The following is a 25,218-nucleotide window of genomic DNA, read 5'->3' on the forward strand; positions in this document are numbered from 1 at the left end:
GCAAGTTATATAATGAGAGCTAGTGTGGGGTTGGGGTGTATGGTGATGACAAGCCCAGATCTGGTCTATATATATGTTCTCTGTAAGTCCTGCTGGAGTTGTCTTCATGCAGATATGTGATAGGGTCAGCCACAGAAAAACTAAAACGTGAAATGATTTAGTGCAGGGGAAATCAAGGGAGCACTTTTCAGTGTTGCAGTTTACTGATGCATCACATCACCTCATCTCACGTCACCAGATCACAGAGGCAGCAAAGTACCAATGGAATTCCAGCTGTGTTTTGTTGAGGGGAAAAAAGCGAGACTTTTTGCAGAAGAAAATCACTGATGGTAATCTTAATTGTAATTGTTCTTAATCACAATTAGTGCTAGCTTAAGTAGAGAATGCATGATGCGCATGGTGCTGCAGGATGGATCTGCTGCTTCTCCCCTGCTGTTACTGTAGCTGCGCTCAGGGCAAGCCCCCAGTCAGCTCCCCCTGAGGAGACGCTATAGAGGTGTCTGTAGCGTCCTTCAGTGCTGCGCCGAGAAAACAGCTTAGGTAGGAAATTTTCCTTCTGCTTCTCCTAGAAGAAAAGTACCTGCGTGTTTCTGTATTGTATTCCTGGGTTGTACTGTCAGTCTGTCGTGCTGCCTCAGCAGCTTGTGGGAACTACTACATGTTCAGCTGCTGTGGCTGGCAAATTAGCGATGTTGTGGGTTTCTATTAAAGGCATGGCATTTCTACGTGGTTTTGCCTTCTATCCTCAGAAATTGTGGTACTACACAACTGAAATGAAATGTGAGTTGCTACCCTGCTTGCAAAAACTGCTGAAATCCGACTGCTAGAAATCTGATAAAGTTTGCTGACATAGAAGCATCAAGTGTCATTACCGAGGAGTTAGCCTGCATTTTGAAGCAGGGCTGGACTTTTCATTTTCCGAAGCAAAATAATTAAATAAAATATGCAGCAGTTGACAGTGTAAATCAAATCAGTGAGTCCAGGCAATGCCAGCGTCTAATGCAATCAAGAAATGTTAATAGAGTCCTATTAAGGTGGCTAATGCTGATCTGTTGGCACAGATGGAAGCAGACTCAATAAGACAGATGTATTAGGGCGGTGCAATGCAGTCCAGCCAGCAGATAAATGTAGATGTGAAGAACTGCTGCAGTGAGCTTACATGGGCTTGTGCTGCTGATTGTGGCTATGTTTAAGTTGCTTGTAAATCTAGACGCATTCCTAGTCCAATATAATCAAACTCTTGCTCCCAAGGGCATCCCTAAGAGCATGTTCTTCGTTGCAGCATTTTTCTTAGTTTGTTTCGACAAATGTAGCCCTCTGGCTTCTTGTGGAGTCACTGAATGCTCAAAGTATGTGAAAATCAGACTCCTTAGTTCTTAGCCTTGGAAGAACTATCATCAGTACAGACATCTGGTCTGGAAAATCTGAGCAGAATTTTCTCAGTGTGAAATTAAGTCCAGTATGGGAGTCTCTGCATCTACAGGAGTCCAGAAAGCATAACTGTGTTATACCAGAGTTCTGCCTGTCTCAGTTTGGATATTCCTGTGGTTTGATAAATGTCCATAGCTTCAGTTACGGATACTTGATTGACTAGGGTAGTTGAGCGAGCAGGTGTCTTCCCACAGAGAAGGATTCTGAACGCTGTTGAGATGTTTGAGGTAGCCCTTTGCCTTATTGTCATTCACTCTGCCTCACTCTTGTTTTCATGTTTTGGGGACCTGCCTCTCATTTTTAGGTTCTTCATAAATTTCCTAGTTTACTGCCTTCTCCTGGCTGCTCATAGATCTTAGGGCTTGCTAATATTCTACATAAAGCTGGAAAAGAGCTGAGAATAATAGCGTTATAGTTTGATTTTTCAGTTCTCGCATCTCTAAAGGTGAGGCAAATTATTCCCTCCTTCCACATTTTGTGGCTTATGGGCTCTTACCCAAACACTGAATTTTGCAAATTCGCTCTTTCCATCTGTCACTCCGGCTTTTTTTGGTGGTGCTTCCCAGTCTTGTGCTTTGAAATCTTGGAATTCCTGCTCTTCCAAGGATTGACCCGTTGCAGACTTTGTTAGAAGTTCAGGAACGTGTTCTTTCAACCACTGTTTTGATGACTGTAGTGGTAGATTTTAGGATATATGTGTACGAGTGGAGGGACAGCAAGGTGGTGTTTGGGAAGGGATGATTCAGTTTGCTGTTGTCTGTTGTTGGTAAAACGTTCCAGAAATCTCTAACAGTGAATGTAATGATCTGTGCGCATTCTCTCAAAGGTGCCAAATATCACTGGACACATTCCCAAAACACACTATACTCTTGTAATGAACGCTGACTCCTTAATAACCAATTATTTTGATTTTTTTAAAGCTATTAAAGCGCTATTAACTGATTATTATTTTTACTCTCTTGGCTAGCTAAAATCTGCTTCCTCCTACCACCTTTCATTTATATTTCTGATTAGTTCAGCTATAGATGGAGTGAAAGTAGAACAAAAGGCTGTGACCTAGCAGCATGTTTCCCCCAGAATAATGTAGAAGGATGCATCCCCTGCTTGAGTTGCTCTTTTTCTACTGAGAGAAGGAGAATGCTTTTGTTGCAGGGCCTTTGGATATGAGTTCAGGTCTGATGTCATTTGGAGAAATGAATAAAACCATTCTGGTTGGTAATGAGGGTCCCGTTTACAATAGCTGTAGCATTATGGATATGGTGGATTCCATCCCTGGTTCCCCACTGATTTAGGGGAGGCTTTATTGTTAATGTAAGGGATATGTTTCACTACTACTTTGTAGTGTGTAAATGTAAGGAGAACTGATATATATATAATTAGGCTGGTCTGGTTTACTAATTACAAGTGAGTTTGAGTGTGATAATCCGTTGGGACCATCTAAGCTGTCAGGACTCTGTATTGTACCTATTCTAATGTGGTTTTGCCTTCCTGTCTTCAAATGGCAAGCTGCAAATGAAAGCTCCGGGCTCCAGCAAAACAAAGCGGTCTGAAAACAGCTCAGTGAGTGAGAATGGAGTAGTTTGTCTGTAAATCTGTGAGCCAGATAGGAGAGCACTTCTTTTAGAAGTGGAATTGAATTTAAATGGGAGCTACTGCCATGACCTGGGGAAATGCTGCTCCATGTCTTAGAAACAAGGTACAGTTTGAGTGTTGGAATTGAACAGCCTGGTGAATTTAACAGGGAAGAATTTATGTTTTCAAGTCACTGAGTTAGCTGGACGTGATGCGGGCTTATCTTTAACAAGAACTTGTTTTAATCACTTTTAGGAGGAAGCAAGAGATGTAATTTTTGTGCCATCTTGAGAACTCTTGACTGTTGAGATTGAAGTACATGCGCTGACCAAAATGATCCTCCTGAGCCATCTATACAAAGTGTTCATTAATGTATTGTTTTTTTCTTTAAGCCTGGAGCAGAATTGAGCATTCCCTTGGGTTAACTTGAGTCTCTTTGTATTTCCAGCTGGCCCACGCCGATTCAGTGGTGCTCAGTGGCACATGCAGAACGTCCTCAAAGACTCTGTGGAGAGCTCTGATGATGAGTTCTTTGATGCACGAGGTCAGTACACGTTTTTGCCTTAATTTTGCAGCAAGTAGCTAGCTCCTTTGGGGATGAACTGACAACGTGTCCTCATCAGACTGAGATCTGAAAAAAACCCGTTAGATCTTCTGTTACACATTTGTGAATGGGCCTAAATTTACAGAAGATGGGTGAAGTGCTGGAGTGGATGAGTGAGCTGCCATGAACTGCATCTGGCATCAGCAGCAGCACCGCTGTGACAGTGCAGAGCTTTGTGGGGTCTCTTAGGCCCAGCTTGTTTACAGGTCAGGTAGTGTGTGATGTTGCTGTTCCTGATGGAGGCCGTGAGCGTCTCTGTTACCGATGGCTGACTTTGAAAACCAATGGCCTGAGTTTCCGACTCTGGCAAAGCTTTGGCTGAAGTGGCTGGGGTCTCTGCTTGTTCGAGAAGCAGCAATATCTGAATGCTTGTGGATTTAATCAGGCGAATCCAAAATGGAACACTTCCTACATCATCTGATGAGATCGTCAATCTTGGCACGCTCTTTAGCACATGAAGTTTTGTTCTGAAGTGGGAGTAAAGTTTGTGTAAGTTGTGTGCACACACAACCTCCCACCTACAGTGGGAGATGGGAACTCTGGTTTTGGTTTTGTTTGCAGGAGCCAAACCTAATGCTTTTTGGACGTGTGTCATTTGCTTTTCTGAAGAGAATAACCAGCAAGGGAGCATGAATTCTGCTACTTCTATGAAACCAGCTGTAGGTTTGTTCATTGTGTAGGCTACTGAGGTGGGACTGAACTGTCCTTATGTCCTTCTGTTACCTGGAAGTCAGGAGTGAAGGGTGATGGAATAAACTTGTTGAATGTTCTTTGGCTTTTCCATTAAACTGGTAACTACAGAATAATCCCTATGGCTTTGAACAACCTGGTCTGGTGAAAGATGTCTCTGCCCAGGGCAGGAGGGGTTGGACTAGATGATCTTTAAAGGTCTCTTACAACCCAGACAATTGTATGATCCTATGAAAAGGAGAGGGATTCCCTTACACCCAAATATTTGTTGAGATTTCTAGTTTAAAGAAAACCTAATCCAAATTGGAAAACTGTTCCATAGGAAACTTGGCTTGGGTGTGGATGTGCCTTTTGGTTTTAGTTTGGTTGCTTCATTAACAGCACACTCAGCAGACATTTACAGAGAAAAAATGGTACAGAGAGAAAATTCTCTCCCTTCCCAGCATTCTGTTCCTCTCGAATGAGTGTTTCTGAGCAAGTTAATTTTCTTCTATAGGACTACATTGGCTTCAGTCTCATTGCTGTGTGCTGATTTTGTGTCTAGAGATGCACAGTGGTATTGCAAATGGCGACTGGTGTTTTTAAGGCAGTATTTGGCATTAAATGTCTGCTGTCTTGCACTGAACTCCATATTTCAGCGTGTTTTAATTTTTTTTTGTGGGTGGAATTGTTTCATGAATGATTGGCAACTGACTCCTGTGTTTTCATGCTGGCATAAGCTTGAGTTGAAATTCAGCATGAAGGAGTTGTTACATCCGGAGCTTTTTAGTTGCTTTAAAAATGTAGAGGGTAGGAGGCAGGCAGTGAAAATGAAACAGCTTTTGTGGGGGGATCAGCTCTGTGCTCTGAATGGTTTGGAAGCTCTGAAGCAACTTCACTGATAACTCACTGATTTCTGTGAGGCTGAATTTGCAGTATTATGCCACAGGCACTGTGCAGAAAAAGAGAGGCAGGTGTTTTTTCTGACTTAATTACTTAATTTCAAAAGATGTCTTATGGTGGGTTTGTTTTGTGGTTTGTTTTTTTTTTTCTCTTAAGTACATGCCAGGGAACAAAATCCCCTCACTTGTTGCTTGCATTAATGAGGTGTGTGTTCAGTTCAGAGCCTTTTTGAAGTTTGAGATGTGCATCAAATAGCAGTTTCCTTCCCTATTCTTGTGCGGCAGGGCTTACAGTAATAACTATTTGACTGGTGTAGAAGGTTCTATATCTGAGAATCAAGAAGCGATCCACAAAAGAGTAAATAAGTAACCCAGAAAGGTAAATAAATGCAAGGGTTTTAGAAATATTTATGAGTAGACTCAGGCACAAAATCTGACTGTGTGCTGTCAGATGTCACAACGCCAGCTTATGCCCAGCCTGAAATCAGCTCAGACCTGCACTTCTGCACTGGGTTTAGCATCCCATCCCTACTTGACGACGGATGCGAGAACTCTGAGCGAAGAGCTCTGGGTGTGCGCATGCATGTGAATGCATGTTTTGGGAAATACATGGCTGAACACTGATTATTTTCTCCTTGTTCTGAACCAAATGGCTGTCTTATCTGAAAGAGACTTTGCACAAGGATGTTTCAGCTGTCTGCACAGAGAGGAAAGAAATATGGATGTTATAAGCCGATTTGTCCCTTGTAATCCTTATTGTCAGTGGGTAGACAGACAGACACTGCAGCTGGTACTCAGATGATCCTTGCATCTAGATTTTAAAAAATATTTTATTTCTTTCCCCAGATGGATGCTCCATCATTATGGCAATTTAACTTCAGATTACAAGTGCTGTAAATTGCCATAGGTACACAGCTGATGTGGATGTGTAACTGGGGTTTTGCGGCAGAGGCTGTGTGTGGCCTATGTGTATAGATACATATTTTATTTTCCTTTTTAACCAGAAGAATGGCAGCTAGTCCTCTTGTGTTTCGAAGGCAAAACAAAAATCTCAAGGTATTTGTGTCATGTCTCATGAAAATCCATGCCCTTGAAATCCCTCTTAGGCTATGGAAGTCTCCTTGCACTGGGAGAAATAGTAAACAATAAATTAAATCACCAGTACAGAAAAGCTTTCTACGTTCTTGTTGATCAGGTCTCTAAGCTTGGTTTGTCTTTGATGGTCAGGAGGAAGCCTTCTCTTCTGGGAAGGGGCTTTAGCTATGGCAGAGTCAGGTGTTTCTGCTAAATTGCTGAAGTGTCATGTGATTGAAGCAATGCCCTGTGACACACATGAAAATCGGTGTTGAAGATGCTGTTCTGCATTGCAGATACTCAAAGTGAATCTGTTTGGCACTGTGAAAAGCTGTCACTGTAGGGAGAAAGCCCGGTGTTAAAGATGATGGTTACCATGATCATCTGTGTTTAATTTTGACTTACCGCCTCTCTCCTAGTGCCTAGTCCACAGGATTGACTATAGCAGTAGGGCTTTGGGGATAATATCGTTACCTGACAGGCTAGGGCCAAATTTGCAAACATCTACATGTATGACTACTCTAAGCCTCCTTTGGAGAGTTTCACGTCATAGTCACAGCCAATAAGTAATCACTTTCACTGGTTACCTTGACCGTAATTTTAGATGTTGTAATCTTTGCATTCTCCCTTGTGAAACTTCAGCTGACTTGGCCTGGTCATGGGTTGGCTACTGTAACTTGTCTGAGAATTGTTGAAATTTTGACACTTGAAGCATGTAGTGCTATTTGGGAAGGTGTCCTGGTTTCAGCTGGGATAGAGTTAATTTTCTCCCCAGCAGCTGGTGCAGTGCTGTGGTTTGGATTTAGTCTGAGAATGATGTTGATAACCCACCAGTGTTTTAGTTGTTGCTAAGTAGCGCTTATCCTCAGTCAAGGATTTTCCAGCTTCTCGTGCCCTTCCAGTGAAAAGGCTGGAGGGGCAGAAGAAGTTGGGAGGGGATGCAGCCAGCACAGCTGATCCCAACTGGCCGAAGGAATATTCCATGCTGGGTGATGTCAGGCCCAGTGTATCAACTGGAGAGCGTTGGTCGGGAAGCGCTGTTTGCTGCTCGGGGACTGGCTGAGCATTGTCAGCGGGTGGTGAGCAATTGCTTTGTGCACCACTTGTCTTTCTTGGGTTTTCTTTCAGTCTCTTTTTGTTACCTTCCTTTTAATTGCTATATTATTATAGTTGTTGTTGATATTATTGTTATATTTTATTTTAATTTCAATTATTAGGTTGTTCTTACCTCAACCCTCAAGTTCTACTTGTTTTCCCTGCTTCTCCCTGTGTTACTGTGGAGTGAGGAGGAGCAAGTGAGCAGCCACGTCGAGCTTAGTTGCCGCTTGGGGTTAAAACACTACAGAAGGGAAAATTCTACAGCCTTGGAGAAATGCTTTTAATTTTTTTGAGCATTAAGAGAGATATATTGTAGCCACAGTGATACTGAAACAAGGCCAAGGCTGTAACCGTAGTGTATGGTTCCCTTGGCAAAATGTGTCCTGGGTTTCTGGGACTGCCATGTGGGTTAGAACATGGTTATAAAAAGGTGCTGCAGGCTATCTAGATGAATAGGTTATGAAAAGCAGCCTGTCTGGATTGATTTGAGAAGTAATTTCTAGCATAGATTTCCAAATCTTACTCCGTAAGAAAACTGGAGAAATCAAAATGTGATGTGTTCAATCAGTGTTTGAATTGCATCTTCTCATTTCTCAAATTCACATCCACAAAGAAAGAGAAATTTCTTAGAGAGTTGTAGGAAGCGATGCAGGCAGGACCAGTAGTCTGTGCGTCAGGAGAGCTCTCTGGAAATGAGTGGCTGTGCACCAATTCAGTCTGCTATTTAATTCATCAAAAAGGGTGACAAAGACTAATCCTACGCGCAGTTGTTAAACAGGCTGCTCCCTCCTCCTTCCTACTTTGTGCTGACAGAAATCAAGAAGAACCAAGGAAAACAAATTAGTGCAATTGACAGAAGACTGGGGCTTTGGATTTCTGTTTTCACTCAGAACCATTCAAAGGAAGGAAGAGCAAGAGCATCTGGAATTCTGATCTGTTCAGAGCGTAAAAGTTACAGAAACTGCATCACTGCTGGAATCAAGTCTCTCCCCAACAAGTGTATTTGTATGTAAAGGTCTGATTTCCATTTTGCTTGAATTTTAAAAGCAGGATGCATATGCATTAAGAACAGAAGCTCTTGTGTGGTTGGGGGAGACAGGGTTGGAGCATTGTTGGTACGCGTTTCAATTAGTTTTGGTTTCACGTGGTGGTGCATAAGCAAGGAATCCTATTTTTTGACACACTGCGTGCCTCTCGCCTCCCTCGGTCAGCATGCTGCTCGCTGAACAGGCAGTAAGCATTAACAGTGGTGGTGTACCTTCTCATCGAGTCCCTGTACTGCAAACGAGGTTGCATTCATGCACCTTAATGAGCAATTCCAGTTCTTTTTTATAACCTAGACTCCAACCACTAGCATGAATACAAACTTAAGGTTTTTCTTCTTGTCGTGGCCCTTTTACTTTGGCTAATTTTGTTCTTGGTATCTTGACTTTGTGCTAAAAAAATTGCTCTCCATTTTCCTGCGTGTTCAGGGGCCCTTATGCACTGTTGACAAGTGGCAGCACTAAATTTCAGTGCAGAGCCTGCTGGCTGGAGCAGAGCGCAAGGAGCAATCCGTATGTTTGGGTGTTAAAATGAAGCCAGTGTATCTAAGCTTCCACCTACGTACTTATCATGAGACTTTTATTCATGCCCTGAGGACTGACAGAAATGTTCCCTACAGCATTTGCGCTCTGGTACGAGGTCTCCTTCAGCACTTTGCTCATACCACCTCACAAAGGTGGCAAGATGTCCTTTCCAGAAGTAGAAAGACTTCAAAGATATGACTGGGGAATAATGAAGGAAAGGTGTGATTGTCTGACTTAAAGACTGGTCCCATTTGGGCACTGGACTCTTTGTAGGAGGCAGTATGAGGTATTGGGTGAAAACCAGATGGACTGTAGGTACATGTGGTCTATTTTAGGCCACTCATTTTCTGAGTCATATAAAACTATTCATTTTATTTCTAGCTTTTCATTTGTAAACTATAAGAAGCCTTCTCTGGCAGGTGGCAGGAAATCAGAGTGGAATTTAAGAGGAAGCTGTTGATGATGGGTATTATTAAAGTACCTGGGAGGTGATTTCAGGCTTTTTATGGACTCTCTCAGAAGAAGCAAAGATGATACCATGTTTGTGACAAGATGCAAATCATAGTATTGTTGTTCACAAGGGGATCCTGTAACCGCTTTCTGATGTACTTTGAATTCATATGAACTCTGACTTCAACAGTTACTCGGAATTTAAGCTAGCCCAACAGATAAGAATCGGACTTACCAGAAAATTACCTTCTTCATCATTTCTTAATCTGTGCGTTAGGCTCTGAGATAGAATGTGAGGGCATTTTCTTTTTCTTTCTCGTTAAGCGTGTAACTGTAGCAGATGTTATAGTCAAAAGCCTGCTGACAGCTTTGCTAAAGATTGAAGAGGTGGCGTGGAATACAGCTGCCTCATTTTCTCCAGCAGAGTTTATTTAGTCTGCATAAAAACTTTTGTCATTAGTTTTGCCTTCTTAAAATGAGCCTCATGGCACTGTCTTCTGTATTACTGTGTTCAGATAAATCTGAAGCCAGTAGATAACATGGTACATATTTCAAGCCAGGCTCTGTGCGTGCTTTCTCAAGATTCTTATTCATGAAAGAGGCTATGGTAGCACTTAGCTAATGAAGAGCTGCTCTTAATTTGCTGCACCTTCTTCTCCTGAAAATAGATCCACTAGTCTCATTTATTTAATTTTTCAAACACTCTGCCACGCAACTTGAATATTATTTAGAAATGCTGCTAATGAACTGAAGTGGAAGTTTGGCAAGTCTAAAAACTCCTCAGTGTGTTTGTGCTCTAAGACAACAGGCTGATGTAAAATTCTAAGGTGCTTAGCAAAAAGACTTTGAAGGTGCAAGGATGCTGATGCTCATTCACTAAAGTATGTGAGTTTTAAGAAAAGGCTGTGTTGCGAAGATGGCTTGTGCATGTCTTCGTGTCAAGATACATGTCTCTTCCTGCTTTAGGTTTTAATGGGTGTCTTTCCCTCCCCAGCCTCCCCGAGTATAATCATCAGCGGAAGGCACTTCTCCAAGTGTGTTTCTTTCCATGTGGTACATTAATTGCTGATGTTAGGGGCTTTACTATCTGCTTGGAAGAGACAGAAGTGCTTGATGTTGCCAGTGCTTCTCCTGCCTCTGTGGTGGTAGAGTAGCTCTTTGTTTCTCGTGTTGGTAGGATGTTGTATCCAGGGACTCCATTGCCATGGTCTTCCATCGCCTCCTCTGCTTACGGGACTTTCCAAAACACAAATACAGGTATTAAAAGTTTCCAGGTATTTCTGTGCAAACTGTACGTCACAGTCTTCTAAACCTCCCTGTTCATTAATCCGTTTTGGCTGTTGCCTAAAATACATAGTGTCTGTTCTTTGTTACAGATAATCATCAGCGGAAGGCACTTCTCCAAGTGTGTTTCTTTCCATGTGGTACATTAATTGCTGATGTTAGGGGCTTTACTATCTGCTTGGAAGAGACAGAAGTGCTTGATGTTGCCAGTGCTTCTCCTGCCTCTGTGGTGGTAGAGTAGCTCTTTGTTTCTCGTGTTGGTAGGATGTTGTATCCAGGGACTCCATTGCCATGGTCTTCCATCGCCTCCTCTGCTTACGGGACTTTCCAAAACACAAATACAGGTATTAAAAGTTTCCAGGTATTTCTGTGCAAACTGTATGTCACAGTCTTCTAAACCTCCCTGTTCATTAATCCGTTTTGGCTGTTGCCTAAGATACATAGATAGTGTCTGTTTTTCGTTACAGAGTCTTATCTGTGCAATTTAAAGTCCAGTGCAGTCTTTGGTCGGATGGCAGATTTGATGGTGGAATTAGGATGTTCCGTAGCAGACGTTGTCATGTCATGACAATACCACTTTCAGTATTTTGATGCTTTCAGAATTTATTTTAAATACTTTCTTGTTGATCAGTGCAAAGTGCTCAGAGTTCAGCCAAGAGTGTCATCGCTTCTTGTAATGTGCTTGTTTAATGCAGATGATGATATTAATGCATGAACAGTAATTTCTTCATGCACCGGATTCACACAACACTTCAGAAGTATGAGGAAAAATATCCCCTCGCTGGAGGTTGTGCATGTTAAAGGAACCTCATAGTTCACTGAAGTTAGTCCAGCTGCTTCTTGGGTGAAAAAACCCTGTCAAATTAAAAACAAAGTCAACGCTTACTGCTGAAGTACTATAAATTTGAGGCGTCTGTTTTGAAGGTTTGTTTTTTTTTTTAAAGTCTGTCCTCATAGTTCACTGAAGTTAGTCCAGCTGCTTCTTGGGTGAAAAAACCCTGTCAAATTAAAAACAAAGTCAACGCTTACTGCTGAAGTACTATAAATTTGAGGCGTCTGTTTTGAAGGTTTGTTTTTTTTCTCAGGCTCTGAAAATCAAAAATATTGAAAGCTACATAAATTGAGAACCCCCAGGTTGGGAAGATTTGGAAAAAATGAAACGTGAAATCTTAATCATTTCTGAAAAGCATCTCATGCTCCTATCAAGCCCCCTTTCCTCTTCATGCTTGAGAATATTCTCTACATTTCTATCAATCTGAAATGATTCAGAGGTTTACGCAACCTTCTCTCCCAAAACCTCAGCCACTCTGCACGTACCTAGAACGATGCAGAAGGAGTTGCCCAGGCCCGGCTGAAATGGGCCTCATGTTTTGCCAGTACCAGTGCTGGACCTCGGGTGCTGTGTGCCACATGCCAGCCCGCGCTGCTCAGCCGTGGGGCTGCTGCAGCGGCAAAGTGCAGCAAGAAAGGCAAAGGCTTTCTGTGTTATGAATTGGATTTTGGAACGGAGAAGACAGTTCAAAATACTCCTTGTCCTTGGAGACAGTCTGCTGCCTCCATTCTCTTAATTCCTCTTTTTTGAAGTAAGCTACTTTAAAATCAGAATGCCTGGGCAGTCATTTTCCCATTTCTAATGCTGCCCACTGTCTCAGCTCTTCTATGGGAGGATGATTTCCAGAGTTTGGAAGGAAGAGGCTACGTGTGTATGTATAATGTTTTACATACTGTATTTTAAATATATTTGGGTGAAATGTCGTGATGCTCCTAGTTTTTGAGCATAGAATTCTGGGTGTAAAGTATATTGATTCAGTATGTAATACAGCTTTCATCAGAGAATTCTTTATTTTTAGTGTCAGGAGCAGTCTATGTAGTCTGAAATGTTTATAATGGCAGTAACTATCCTTTTTATAATTGTCACTTGAAATAAGTGACTGCTATGTATAGATAATGAACAACATCTGTAACCAAGTTGTTAATCTTGTAATAACAGATTTGTAGTGAGAGATAATAATTTAATATGTGATAAACTGCTTATGTGGATCAGAACTAAACGTGTACTGGAGACATCTAGGCATGGAGAGAATGGGAGATGATGCACTGTTCCCACGGGGTGTTCAATGACAATAGGATACCTAAATTGTTTAAGCTGCATTGAAATCTTCAGCTTTAGTGAGTGAAGAATTGGAGATAGAAAACAAAAATAGCCTCTGCTAATTTTCCTCCGTGCTGCCTTTGTGCTTTTCAGCGATCTCCTACTGTGAGCTTCAGACAGCTGTCTTGAGAGTTTCAGCAGTGTTACCAAATTACATGTGAAGCTGGAATTGTAGTTTTGAGCACCAACTCGTACTTGAAATTTTGTCTAAAAAGGGAACCAAAATTATGATGATTCAGACATTTTAGATGAGGTGGTTTCTTTCATGCAAAAAATGTTATTTTTAGACTGTCTTTGAGAGTATGGTTGCTTACTGTGCTTGATGGAATAGTCTTTTGAATCGTCAACATCCATTGTTCAAGAATGCTTTGAAGGTCACTGTGATGATGCGTTTTTGGAGTTCCTGAGCCATGGTTTGTAGTCTAATGAGAACAAAAAATGCACTTGAAATTTGCTGAACATAGTCCGTATGGAAGCTAAGTCATAGAATAGACTTCAGAATGTTTTGCAGAGACTAAAATGTTATGAACAGTGATTGCCCACTGTAGCAAGAGTTTGACACAAGTATTGCCAGGATTTGATTACTGTGCAGTTAGCTTGCAGAAATGCTCTTCAAATCAAGTTTTGTTCGGATAGATTTCCAGAAGACAAATGGTATGGGGGGAGTGGACTTTTCATTTCTGTGGTGTCATTGGTCTATTAAGCAACCAGAGATAATGTCGTTTGTGTGTAGTGTCTTATAATGATCACATATAGGCTTTGGCCAGTACAAAAGCCTAGTTGTACTAAACCTTTTGCAAAGGCACAAGGGGTGTCTTTTGCAGCCTTGTCTTTGTCACCTTCTGTTCTGAGTGTATAAATTATATCAGGCTGAACTAGGGGGGAAATGTTCCTATTTCATTAGTTTGTCTATGATTACATTTACTTTAAACAGGTATTGCATTCTGTAGAAAGATGTTAGGTCAGTATCTTACTGCTGGTTGTTAGTTGTTCTGGAATATCTTAAGGAGATCCAGCTATGGTTGAGACCTTGGAGTATTTCCTTTGCCTTGGTCAGTGCTGCTTCATATGCAAAGCGGGGTCACTAGTTGTTGCAACCTGGAAGTACTGTGTTTTAATAAAGAGGTGAGGAGAAGAAACAGTTTGATTAACCAATCCGTAGGGAAATTATCAGAGGTCATACCCTTTCTGGCTATGTTTGGCATTTGATGTCAGCCCTTGGAGTTTCCAAACGGACACTTTGTCATTTGAGCAGTTGGTCCTGCGGCTGTGCCTCCCTTTGTCATTACTCAGGGATAACGTGTCCCACAGCAAGGGTGAAGCTGACTCTTCCCTCAGCAAATGGACAGTGTGCCAGGGGGTGCATGGTGTGTCCCCTTCCTCTGCTACCCAAACTGTTGTGATAGTCAAGCTCTCACTATTATTTAGGGGAAGTATGGCAGAGCTCCAGTTTGGAAAGCACACGTGTATTTGTAGAAGAAATTAATTCCTGCTTAGTTAATAAGCTCTCTAAGTAGAGGGAGCAAAGTTAGTGAGGAATATGACTGTTTTCTTTACACTGGGAGGGAAAAAGGGGTCCTAAAACTGGTGGGAAGGCTGGAGGGTGCTCTGTCTCTGCTGCAGTCGCCCCTCTGAATGCTCTGGAGTGCCCCAGGCACTGGTGCCTGGGACTCAGTACCATTGTATTCCGGACCACGTTCAGTGTTTTCTGTCCAACTAGGAAAGCCAATAGAAATGAGAACCGGTCTGACCTCTAATCTTACTTCGTCTTTGGGCTAAACAGTAAGGCCAGCTGGAATGCCTGGCTTAGTAAGTGACATCACAGTGAAAGCTATACAAAAAGACTAGATCTAAATGCTCAAACAAGTTTGGAGCTCTGTTTCTCTGCAAGAGACAGTTCTTTAGCATCCTCTTGATGCAATTCCTAAGAGCAAAAGCCACTAATGGGGCAGATTCCCACCCCAGAGGTGGCTGTCTAAAATACTGCTGGGTGAGGCAAGCCTCTTGGGAGACAAGCGGAACGAAGAGGGCCAAAATAGCTGCCTCCTCTGCACTGACATCGAAGAGCTCAATGGCTTGGTTTTGCCTTCTCTCATTTCACTTCATGGTAACAGTTAATGCGGAACAGTCTCATCCTGCAGAGAACAAGCTGCCCCTGAGCTTTAGGCAAAGGTCTTTGTTGCTGACTTGGTCACGGGGGTTGCAGGATGTCCTGGAGACGGCTCACTCCATCTGCAGTGGCTGTGGCAGGCTGCCATCAGGCTGCCTTCAGTCAGCCCTCAGGGTGCTCAAGAGCCAGCCACCCCATGCTTCATTCTCTCCCTCCTTACAGAACTTCAAATAAATCAGCCTTCCTGAGAGATGGTGACAAAACCCTGAGCAAAATGTCATTCTAAGCGGTCGATTTTCGTTGGCTCAGGGAGCAGCTGAGATTGCATGAAGTCCAGTAGGGGCTTTGCTGGATCCAGCTTCTCTGATAAATCCTGACAAATGACCTTTGAGTGCTTGTTTTCTAAACAGTAGGAATTAGGGAGAGAGAAGATATGGTAATGACTAAAGTGATTTAAAAGCCTTTATACAGATCCACTTTCTTCCTCCCTAGCACCAAGATAAATGATAGAGGTACACGTGAGAGCATGAAATAATGAATTTTTGAAGTTTAGAGGCTCACTGCAAGGCCTGCTTGGTAACAAACTCATGGGGCTTTTTTTGTTTGAAAATATGGATCATTTTACCCAGAAATGTTCTAGATAAATTCTTCTATGTGTATTCCCATACTTAGAGCCTTTCTTTCTACAAAAGGCAGTAAGAGAGGGCAGAATTTGACCTGTTCTCTAAATCTCCCTCAACTGTGTTTACTCATTTAATTTCTTTTTTTTCCCCCCCGTGCACTCACCCTAGGTACACAGACCGTTCTGGTCTATAAGCAGCCGGGCCGAAATGCTTCCAGGAGTCGTATTCAGAAGGGACGAAAGCAACCTTCTTGCCAAACAGCTGTTAAAGTGAAGGAAAATGTTTTCCTACAGCTTCTAGGCCTTTGATTTGGGTTTTTTTCTGAGAGAGAGTGTTTTGTGCTTTCAGCTTTTCCTGGCCCCCCCTCCCTGGATGGGATCCAAACGAAAGAGGCGATTCTCTGCTGTGGGCTTGGTGACATTCCATTACATCTCTGTGTCTCTGGGTGGAAATTTAGAGCTTTTTGTAGCACAGGTGGCTTTGATAAAAGGGGAAAATGTGCTTGAAAAGCCTTAGAATGGGCTGTGTGTCCGTTTTCCCTTCTGCTCTGCCTTTTGAATGTTCTGAACTAAAAAAAAAGTAAAACAAAAGATTTTTTTTTCCAAGAAGAGGGAAGAATTCTGACTAATTACGTTACTTGATATTAAACACTCAAAGTGATTTATTATAAACATTGTTTTTAAGTGCAGAAATCAGGCAGTCCTCTCTTTTACATGGTTTTCCTGCACACAATATAGAAAGCACGTAGGTCCACTGTAGGGCGTATCGCTAAGCAAGAAGCATTCCTGGAGAGCCCTGCATGTGCTAACCTGCTGTATATTCCCATTGGGGACCATGATGAGTGTTTATTTCTCTCTCAATCAGTAGTTCTCACCCTGACTTTTTTTATCCACTTTGTCACTGCAATTTATTCTCTTCTCCTTTTTTCCTCATACAGAAGAGATGGTGGAAGGAAAAAGTGCCATTCTCATAGGCATGAGCCAGTGGAACTCAAATGACCTTGTTGAGCAGATAGAAACAATTGGGAAGCTGGAAGAAAATCAAGGTAATGTTTAGCTGCCTTACGTGGTAATTTAAAGTTAACAAGCAAATCTGACTACTGAAGTAATTAGCTGTCAAATATTATGTAAATACTCATTTGCAGCATCCCATAGTTAAAAGATTTGCATAGAAACATGTAAGTAGTATTTTTGTGCTGGAAAATGAATTGCAATGATCTCTTTCAGGAGGAAACTTCTCTGGCAGACCAGGTAATACAAATTTATTGGCTTCAGTGGGAAGTCAACGTTGGACTCAGCTCAGCAACTATGAGATGTAGATTACAAGACCACAACTTCGGTTTTGCGTGTTTCCTGCGAGCAACATATAAGAGACTTGTTGGTCATTGTTATTTTGCTCCTTAAAGTCAACAAATCATCATCTGGTATTTTCAAGGGGACACATACTTTCAGGGCTGTTTGGGTAGTTATGTCCCACGGAGTGGGATGCTAAATGAGCACCGATACATCAGTAGGAATTTGGGACCTAGGACTAAAGCGTGAGCAGTCTTCCTTTAACTGTTACTTCGGCTCCTAAATTGCCTAGTCATTTAAAAATTAAAATTACCTCATTGACTTTAGGGAGAGAGAAGGACCTAACTTCCTTATCCATCGGTGGTACGGGGTTGGTGTATAGTGGTGCTTGTTAATTAATCTAGCTTTTTAAAGAATTTGATGGATTTGTCCATTTTCCTTTGTGTAGGGCAGTAAGGAAAGAGTTGTAAGAGATTGTTTTTAAGGGTTTCTGTTGTTAAGAAAGAAGGCTGATAAAAGGATTATTGTTTGCTTTATGCAGTTGAATAGCTGCGGCAAAGAGAACGGGAGACTCAGGGTTGCGTGGAAGATCTGTGCAAAAACAAATGAAGCAGTCTCCTGAGTTATGGTCCATCTTTCTTCATACAAAGGGTTTATTTTTTCATTTAATCTAATCCTCTGTGATGTTTTGTAAAAGAAAGATTTCTCATCCATTCTCTTTGACTTCATTTCTGTTCACACACAGCAGTTAGCAGGGGCTGTAGAGCCAGTGAACCTAACTCCAGGCGTTTGATGAGCTGGCTTGTGTGTGAGATGCACCTATGTTCTGTTACTGCTTCATATACGCTAGAAGCCTGCTGAGGGTTTTAGGTCACAGTTCGTTGTGCTGGTTTTAACCGTTCTGGAATAGAGATGTCAGGCTGCTGATTCAGGGAAACTTTTTTTCCCACCCCCCAAAGCTGGATTTACTTCGGGCTCTCAGAGAATGATGAGTTCCTTGGCTTTGCGTGCAGATGGTTTTGTTAGGTGCCTGTGCAAAGAGCAGAGCACTGGTTCTTCTTCATGGTTTAATAAATTGATTAATAAAACATGTAATTATGGGCTCTTTCCACAAATGAATGAAACGAATGAAATATGTGAGAAGATGCAGTATGCTTTGGGCATAGCTGAAGGCCCACTGGATGCTACTTGCTTAAGCAACGCTACAGTTCCAGTGTGTGACAGACAAGGTCCTCAGGAACTTAGTAAATGACAAATATGTAATTTAATTCAGTCATTGATTCTCAGTAAGTATGACTGAGAGCACTGGACCAGCACAACCTTTCTCATCTGATGTAGAAATAAGTCTTTGGGGGAAAACTGGCAGCAGCATTTAAACTTAATAAGTTTTCATTACAGGAAATTGAACACAAATAGCAATCAAGCTGAATTACAAAACTTATACAGCTGCATAAATTGTGTTGATGCAAATGCCTTCCCTGTTGTGGAACAAAAGCCTTTTCATATGCCATATGATGCATTTAAACTCACTCCTGGTGCGAAGTATCTGTCCCTTAGGTTAAGGAAAATTGCATGTACTGAGCACTAGGAGCAAATTCAGCCTGTTGGATTTCAGTGCTGAGCGTTTCCTCCAGCTGTTTGAGTTCATACTTTAAGTACATAATGTTTGTAAGGCTGGAGTTGTTGGTTTGTTTTTGTGCTCTTGACACAGTGCAGTGAAGGTGCGGTGAAGTCTTTGCAAATAGAGCAAAGGCTACTTGTATACTTTGAATTCAGTATATACTTTATATTTCATTAGCTGAGCTTCTTAATAGCGGGAAATAAAGTTGCTATACATTTTAATTGACAAACCAGGCAAATACTTGTCACAGAAAAAATAGGTCATTCTGCCCAAGCTAGTAAAACTTAAACCTGTGTCAGCATTTCAAAGGGTGAAATCCTGGGGGGAAAATTGCTATAGCTGGAGTACACATTACCTGTGAGGTTGGGACCTGTTTGTTTGAGACCAAATCTCCATAAGACTTAAAATAAGGTCACATGGGTAGCAGGGTTGTCCTCCCTCCCTCTGTGGCCTGCCTCTTGTTATATATGGCCTTTTTAAAATGTGGACTTGAGAGTTGGAAAATGTTGTGAGAGTTTAACACACCATTTCTTTTTTTTTTCCTCTTCTGTCACGTGTGAATTAAAGTATGAGGGAATCTAGAATCATCTGAGATGGATGAAGAACCAGGGAGCTCCGCAGAGAGATAATAAGTGCTTGCTGTTGCAGTTGGAGATGGCAGTCCTGCTGTGATTCAGTCTCTCTATCAGACAGCAGATTTACTGCTCTTTGCCTTTCATGTTGTCACCTCCCCCCTCCCCATGACCCCTTATTTTTCTAAAGAGTAGTAGAAACACAGAGGTGTCAGGGAACAGGCAATGCAGTTCAATGCCAATGTACTGGGCTTTGCCAGCTGACCAGCATCACACAGCCATGAGCTTGAACCAGCTTTAACGATGTTGAACTGCAGAGAGAAAAAGGTTACACTGTCCCACAGCTCTAGTAGATCAGATTGCCCTTCCTGAGCTGGTAACTTCCATGCTGGGGAATTTTACTTACCTCTGCCTCCCTAACTGGTGAGCAGAAGCAGCTGGTATTTTTCCGGATTGTTGCCACAGGCAGAGCTGCTGTGCATAGTTTTGTGCAAGCCTCATTGCAGCTTTAGACCTCCTTTTTTTGCATCAGATCTAATGAAACACACACGCTTTGTGGTTTTTGTGTGGAGTTTCTGCTTTTGTCTGTGGCTCTCCTGGTTTTCTGCCTGTCCTCAGTGAGCCGATGACCATTGCTGGACAAGTCAGATTCCTGGCCATCTACCAGAAATGCCAGGGAGGTTTCTTCTAGGCAAACGTTGCTAAACTTTGCTTTTCTGGTACTGCCTTATCTCATGAAGACGTGACATGAAAGGTTGTCTGGAAAGGAGAAAGGTTTTCTGTACACCAGCTGTGTATATCTCCATGTGTCACGCAGCAAGGAAAACAATTCCACCTGTAACTTGTAATTGTGCAAAAATTTCAGAATGGCCAAAGTGCCCACATAATGATTGCACAAGCGGCTGAGTTGGTCAGCGAAGGTCAGTGTCCTTCTCATGACCACAGCCATGGTCCTTTCGCTGCGGGCTGCACTCCTGCTGCTGTTTCTTGATATAGTGGAACTCTCCAACCAGGACTGGCTGATCCTGGCAGGATGGGACTGGCAGCCAGGCTGCAATTGAGTGGTCTTTTTAACATTTCCTATTTGCTGTTTGTTTTCTCCAGAATTTGTTTGGAGAAACAAAAGCGTTGTTCAAGTGTCTGAATAGCTTTAACGCTAGGGTCCTGCTGTCAGTCAGTGCAGTCATGATCACTGCGTGTTGCAGTTAATTGGTAGGGATTGTTTATTTGCTGAGCTCTCTGCTACACCCTAACTCCTCATTGTGTCCCTTCTGCAAGAAAAACAATCGAGAAGAATGTGAACATAGAAAATTAAAAAATAGCTTTGCAGAAAAAACTTGTCTGGAGGCTGCTTGAAGGTGTGCAACCTCTCAGTCGGTTTGTTGTGTTGTTGCTGGTGATGCTACTCTCAATTCCTTTCTATTATTTCTTCCGTCTGTTTTTTTTTCTTGTCAGTGGCATTTTTAGCACAACTGGTGTCATTTTCAACAAAAGGAGACTGACTTGCCCTTTGAGGGACTTTTCCTCTTGCCTTTAATTTTTTGTTGCCTGTTGTTTAGCCTGTGCTTTTTATAAAACAAAAACCACCTTAGCAACCATAAGAGCAGTGGATTTCCAAGCTGGTTTGTATCTTTTATGATGCAAGTGAGTTTCAGGACTGCTGGGTGGCAGTTGGGGCATCTCTATTGTGTTGGCTGGCTGACATAGTAGGTCTCACTGTCAACCCTTCACCGAAGTGCCAGGAGCCCGACACACCAGCAGGTCAGGACAGGCTCTATTTCATTACAGTTGCCAAATACCTCAGACCTAAGTTTGCAAAGCCAAGTTTTTAGAATTTAGTAAATGCCAAGCTAGAGATCTTAACGCAGCCTTTACAGATGTCCTTTGTCTCTTTGCCCTGTCATACTGCTTTTCATTACTCAGTGATGTGATAGGAATGCACTGTATGTGTAGCAGATTTGCTTGCTGTTCCTGCAGTTTGTCTGGCAGTGAATGGAAGGTGTTTTCCTGTCTGTGAATATAGCTTTTTACTATGAAAGCTTCCCTTAGAAATTTAGAGAGATGTGAAGATGATCTTCAGAAAGACAGACAGATGTGTGAGTAGGAAGGTTGAAACGGTCTATTTTACATTATATATTAGAATCACAATAGCAGGATGTTTGCAGTAATATGAATTTGTGGCATAGTTGTGAGATAATAGGTAATTGGCATGTTCTCGTTTGGTCATTATTTCTTCCAAGGAAAAGAAATACACATCTTTGTAAGACGTGATAGAGTTAGACAACATCTGGAAATCGCTGTGTGCAATTTCTCATTCTTTTGACTGTTTGTTCTTTCATGACTCGTGGGTGTCAGGAGCACACATTCACCAGAAGGTGGACTTAATACCTGAGGGCAAATACAGTTGGGGATAAAGTTGAAATGCTTATTAAAATGGCAATAGGTGACTTTTTTGTTCTTGTTCTTCTCAAAGTTACTTGGTTTCACGTCCTGTATTCTGAAATAACGATTATAAATTCATATGGGATATATACAAATTTCACTGGTCTCTTGATTCATCATTCCACCCTCTTCTATAGAAAGTACATTTGTATCTTAAAGATTTTTTTTTTTGGTCCCACTAACCACTCTCTCATGCCTCCCTTTTCAGCAGAACAGGGGAGAAAATACAATGAAAAGCCCCTGGGTTTGAGATAAGAGCCTGAATGTTATTTACCAATTACCGTCACAGGCAAAACAAACTTGGTGTGGAGAAATTAATTTACTGCCAATTAATTGTAACAGAGTAGGCTAGTGAGAAATAAAACTTAAAACACCTTCCCCCTACTATTCCCTTACTCCCAGGCTTGACTTCATTCCCAACTCTTCTACCTCCTCCCCACTTCCCAAGTGATGCAAGGGCATGGGGAGTGGGGGTTGCGGTCAGTTCTTAACACTGTATCTCTGCTGCTCCTCTCTGCTTATGCCCTTCCCCTGCTCCAGCTTGGGATCCCTCCCATGGGATACAATCAAAAACTTTTCCAGTGTGGGTCCTTCCCACAGGCTGCAGTTCTGGAAGAACTCCATGTGGGTCCTTTCTATGGGGCGCAGTCATTCAGGAAAGGACTGCTCCAGTGTGGGTACCCCGTGAGCCGCAGATCCTGCCAGAAGCCTGCTCCAGCGTGGGCTGTCCAGAGGTTGCAGCTTCCTTCAGGCACATCTGCCTGCTCCACGGTGGGGTCCTCCATGGGCTGCAGGTGGATATCTGCTCCACTGTTAACCTCCGCAGGCTGCAGGGGCGCAGGCTGCAGGGGCCCAGCCTGCCTCACCATGGTCTCTGCCACGGGCTACAGGGGAATCTCTGCTCTGGAGCATGGAACACCTCCTCCTTCACCTTCTTCCCTGACCTTGGTGTCTGCGGAGTTGTTTCCCTCCCGTTTTCTCCCTCCCTCTCACACAGCTGTTGTACAGTGCTTTCCATCCCTTCTGAAATATGTTAGCACAGAGGTGCTACCAGTGTCGCCAGTGGGCTCCGCTTTGGACAGCGGTGAGTCCATCTTGGAGCTGGCTCTGTTGAACATCGGGACAGCTCCTTTCGTTTTCTCACTGAAGCCGCCTCTGTATCTCCCTGCCCCCAGGACCTTGCTATGCAAACCCAATACAATTACTTAACTTTTCTGTAAAATTGTTTAAATTCCGTTTCTAGCAGTTTTGCTTGAACTTGAGCTTCTTTCAGCAGGGTTCAGTAAACACTTCTCTGTTGGCTGCTTTGCACAAAGTTAGTCTCTTTTGAAGCCTTCCAGGTGAAAAAAAGTCATATTTTTGTGGGTCTCTTCAGTGTTAATGCATTTGCGTTTTCCAAAAACGTAAACATTAAACCCCGCATAGAAATGCGCGCACACAAAGTGAAACAGGCAAATCCCCGATGAACCTTGACTGTTTCTTTGTTTTGAAACTTCATTTGTACAACAGGCTTAAGGCAATCACCTTCAGTTCCTCCACCACAGCATCCTTAAATTGGTAGGGCTGGAATTGTCAATACGCTTCTCATGCCTGAAGCCAAGAAGACGTTCTAAAATCTGCTGTATATCCTGGGCTTGCAACCTTATTTCTGCAATGAAGATCTTAAAAAAAAAAAAAAAAAAATGTTGGCATTGGTGGTATTTTCGTGGAATATAAAGTGAAAAAGCAAGCAAACAAATAATAATGTAATTTCTGTAATAGAGCTTGCCAGGAAGGATGAATATTGATTTAATACACCCTAATTAAATTTTAAGAGCCATTAGTAAATTTTGTCGGCAATATGCTACTATTTTATCTGCAAATCCAGCTAATTGAATTAAAATGCTTCAAATGAAGATGAATTCTCAGGTAGGCAATTGACGAAATGCAATTTAATTTTTAGTTGTTTAAAACATAACTGACTGTAAAATGCCTGTGAAATTCACTTTTCCTGTGCTTCATATGCCACACATACAGACTGATGGATTGCTTTACTGGTAACCAGCAAAGTAGATGGACATGATCAGCTTTCACAACTGGAAATTTTCCTATCAGGTGAGTGAAAGGCCTTAGTCCCATTGCACAAGACCAGGTTTCTCAGATCTTCTCATCTTTTGATGCATTGATTGTCTATCTTGAAAATAGTGCCGCAGTAATACTGTTCTCTTCCTGGGAGTCATCTGAGCTGTTGATTTAGGTGAAATTTCTGTTCTTCACATCCAGCCCATTACAAAGTAGTGATTTGGAGCTGTGAGGTGCTACTGTTGGGCAAGTTATGTTAGGTCTGTCTATGGAAACCTGCAATTCTTGCCCTTTCTGTGCCACCTAGGACGGATCTGTGCAATTCCTACTGATTTTCTTAGAAAGATGGATTCTGGTGCTTTTTACCTTAAAACATACAAAGAACCATTCCCCAAAGACTGTGGCTTATGAAGGGTAGACCAGAAAATTCTGTTGAACTTGTGGCGTGCACTATGACTCCCTATCACTCCAGATGCTCTTTGTAACTTTTCTTTAAAAAAATATTTCCTGAGATCTAAGTACAGTAAGTACATCACTGAATTTTTTTTTTTTTTTTTTTTTTTAACTCTCTGATACCATATCTCTTGGACCTCATCTTTTTCCAACTAGCGTAGGGGGGAAAAATGCCTGGTTTGTATGGGAAGCAGGACATTTCTAAGAGATGACAAGGACAATTTCCTGTTGATTCCCTCAACTGCTATCTCTGTTCTCCTGTCATAACGTCCTCAAGGCACTGAACAGAACTGGAAGACTAGAGTAATGATTTTAGTTAAGATTAAGTTTAATATACATCTGTGGAGTAAGTTTAGAGCCATAGAATATCTCAGGTTGGAAGGAACTCATAAGGATCCCGAAGTCCAACTTCCTGTTCCTCCCAGGACTACCTAAAACTAAGCTGTATGACTCCATGGCAGAGGGTTGGAATTAGTTGATCTCTAAGGTCCTTTCCAGCCCAAACCATTCTAGGATTCTGTGATTAAGAGCATCATCCAATTATACTATTGTATCTCACACTAATTTGAAACAAGCATTACTGCAGCGTGTGTATGCTTCCCAGAAATGTGCATCGCTCATCCCTCCATTGCAGCACCTTCAGTGCCGGTGCCTTTTGATCCTTGGCAAAGGCTCCTGTGAAGAGTTACCCTGCTGAGGACACCAGACTTACAGCACTGAGATGGAGAGCAGTCTCTGTCCAGGAGGCTTTTAGCAGTGACTTACTGCCTGGAAGGGGTGGTCAGTCACTGGCGACTTCCACAAGAGTACCTTGGGCACCCTTGTGTTCGGTGTTGCCGTTGCAATTCTAAAAGCCTTACGATTCACAGTAGGTTTTTTTGCGCTATTTGAAATTCCTCTTTTCTGTTGTCTTCTGTGCACAAGGCTGCTCTAACGACTGAACTTAATGACAGTCCGTCTGTTTGGAGAAAGTTTGTTTTGGTTTGTTCTGGGTTTGAGTGCACTGTTCACGAGGCCTGGCTTTTCAAAGGGCACTCCTGTAAATCATGTTGGGCATTCTAGAGCATTCAGCATTTACGAAAATGCCTCTGTCCTTGTTCCAAACCTCTTGTATGTCTGGTTGGACTAACATGATACAGCAGAGGGTAAGAGAAAAGCAGACAAGGGTTGGATACGCTGACATCTGCTACAAGAACTTACCCTAATCTCATCCCTTAGTGGAAGGTAGAGATGGGGAAGT

The 25,218-nt window shown here is 42.3% G+C and overlaps 1 protein-coding gene across 1 annotated transcript in view; it reads left to right on the forward strand.

The window, feature by feature from the left end:
* Window positions 1-3,412: 3,412 nt before the first annotated feature.
* PITPNM3 (PITPNM family member 3) overlaps window positions 3,413-25,218 on the forward strand; it is a gene marked incomplete at its 5' end in the record, with an annotated part of 68,284 nt that continues 46,478 nt past the window's right edge. The window contains 2 exons of the mRNA XM_010142684.1: window positions 3,413-3,547; window positions 16,475-16,582. Of these exons, the coding sequence (XP_010140986.1) occupies window positions 3,413-3,547; window positions 16,475-16,582 (243 nt within the window). The remainder of the gene's footprint in view (window positions 3,548-16,474; window positions 16,583-25,218) is intronic.

Source organism: Buceros rhinoceros, unplaced genomic scaffold (assembly GCF_000710305.1).
Source record: "Buceros rhinoceros silvestris isolate BGI_N320 unplaced genomic scaffold, ASM71030v1 scaffold4999, whole genome shotgun sequence".
In the NCBI taxonomy this organism is placed as follows: domain Eukaryota; kingdom Metazoa; phylum Chordata; class Aves; order Bucerotiformes; family Bucerotidae; genus Buceros; species Buceros rhinoceros.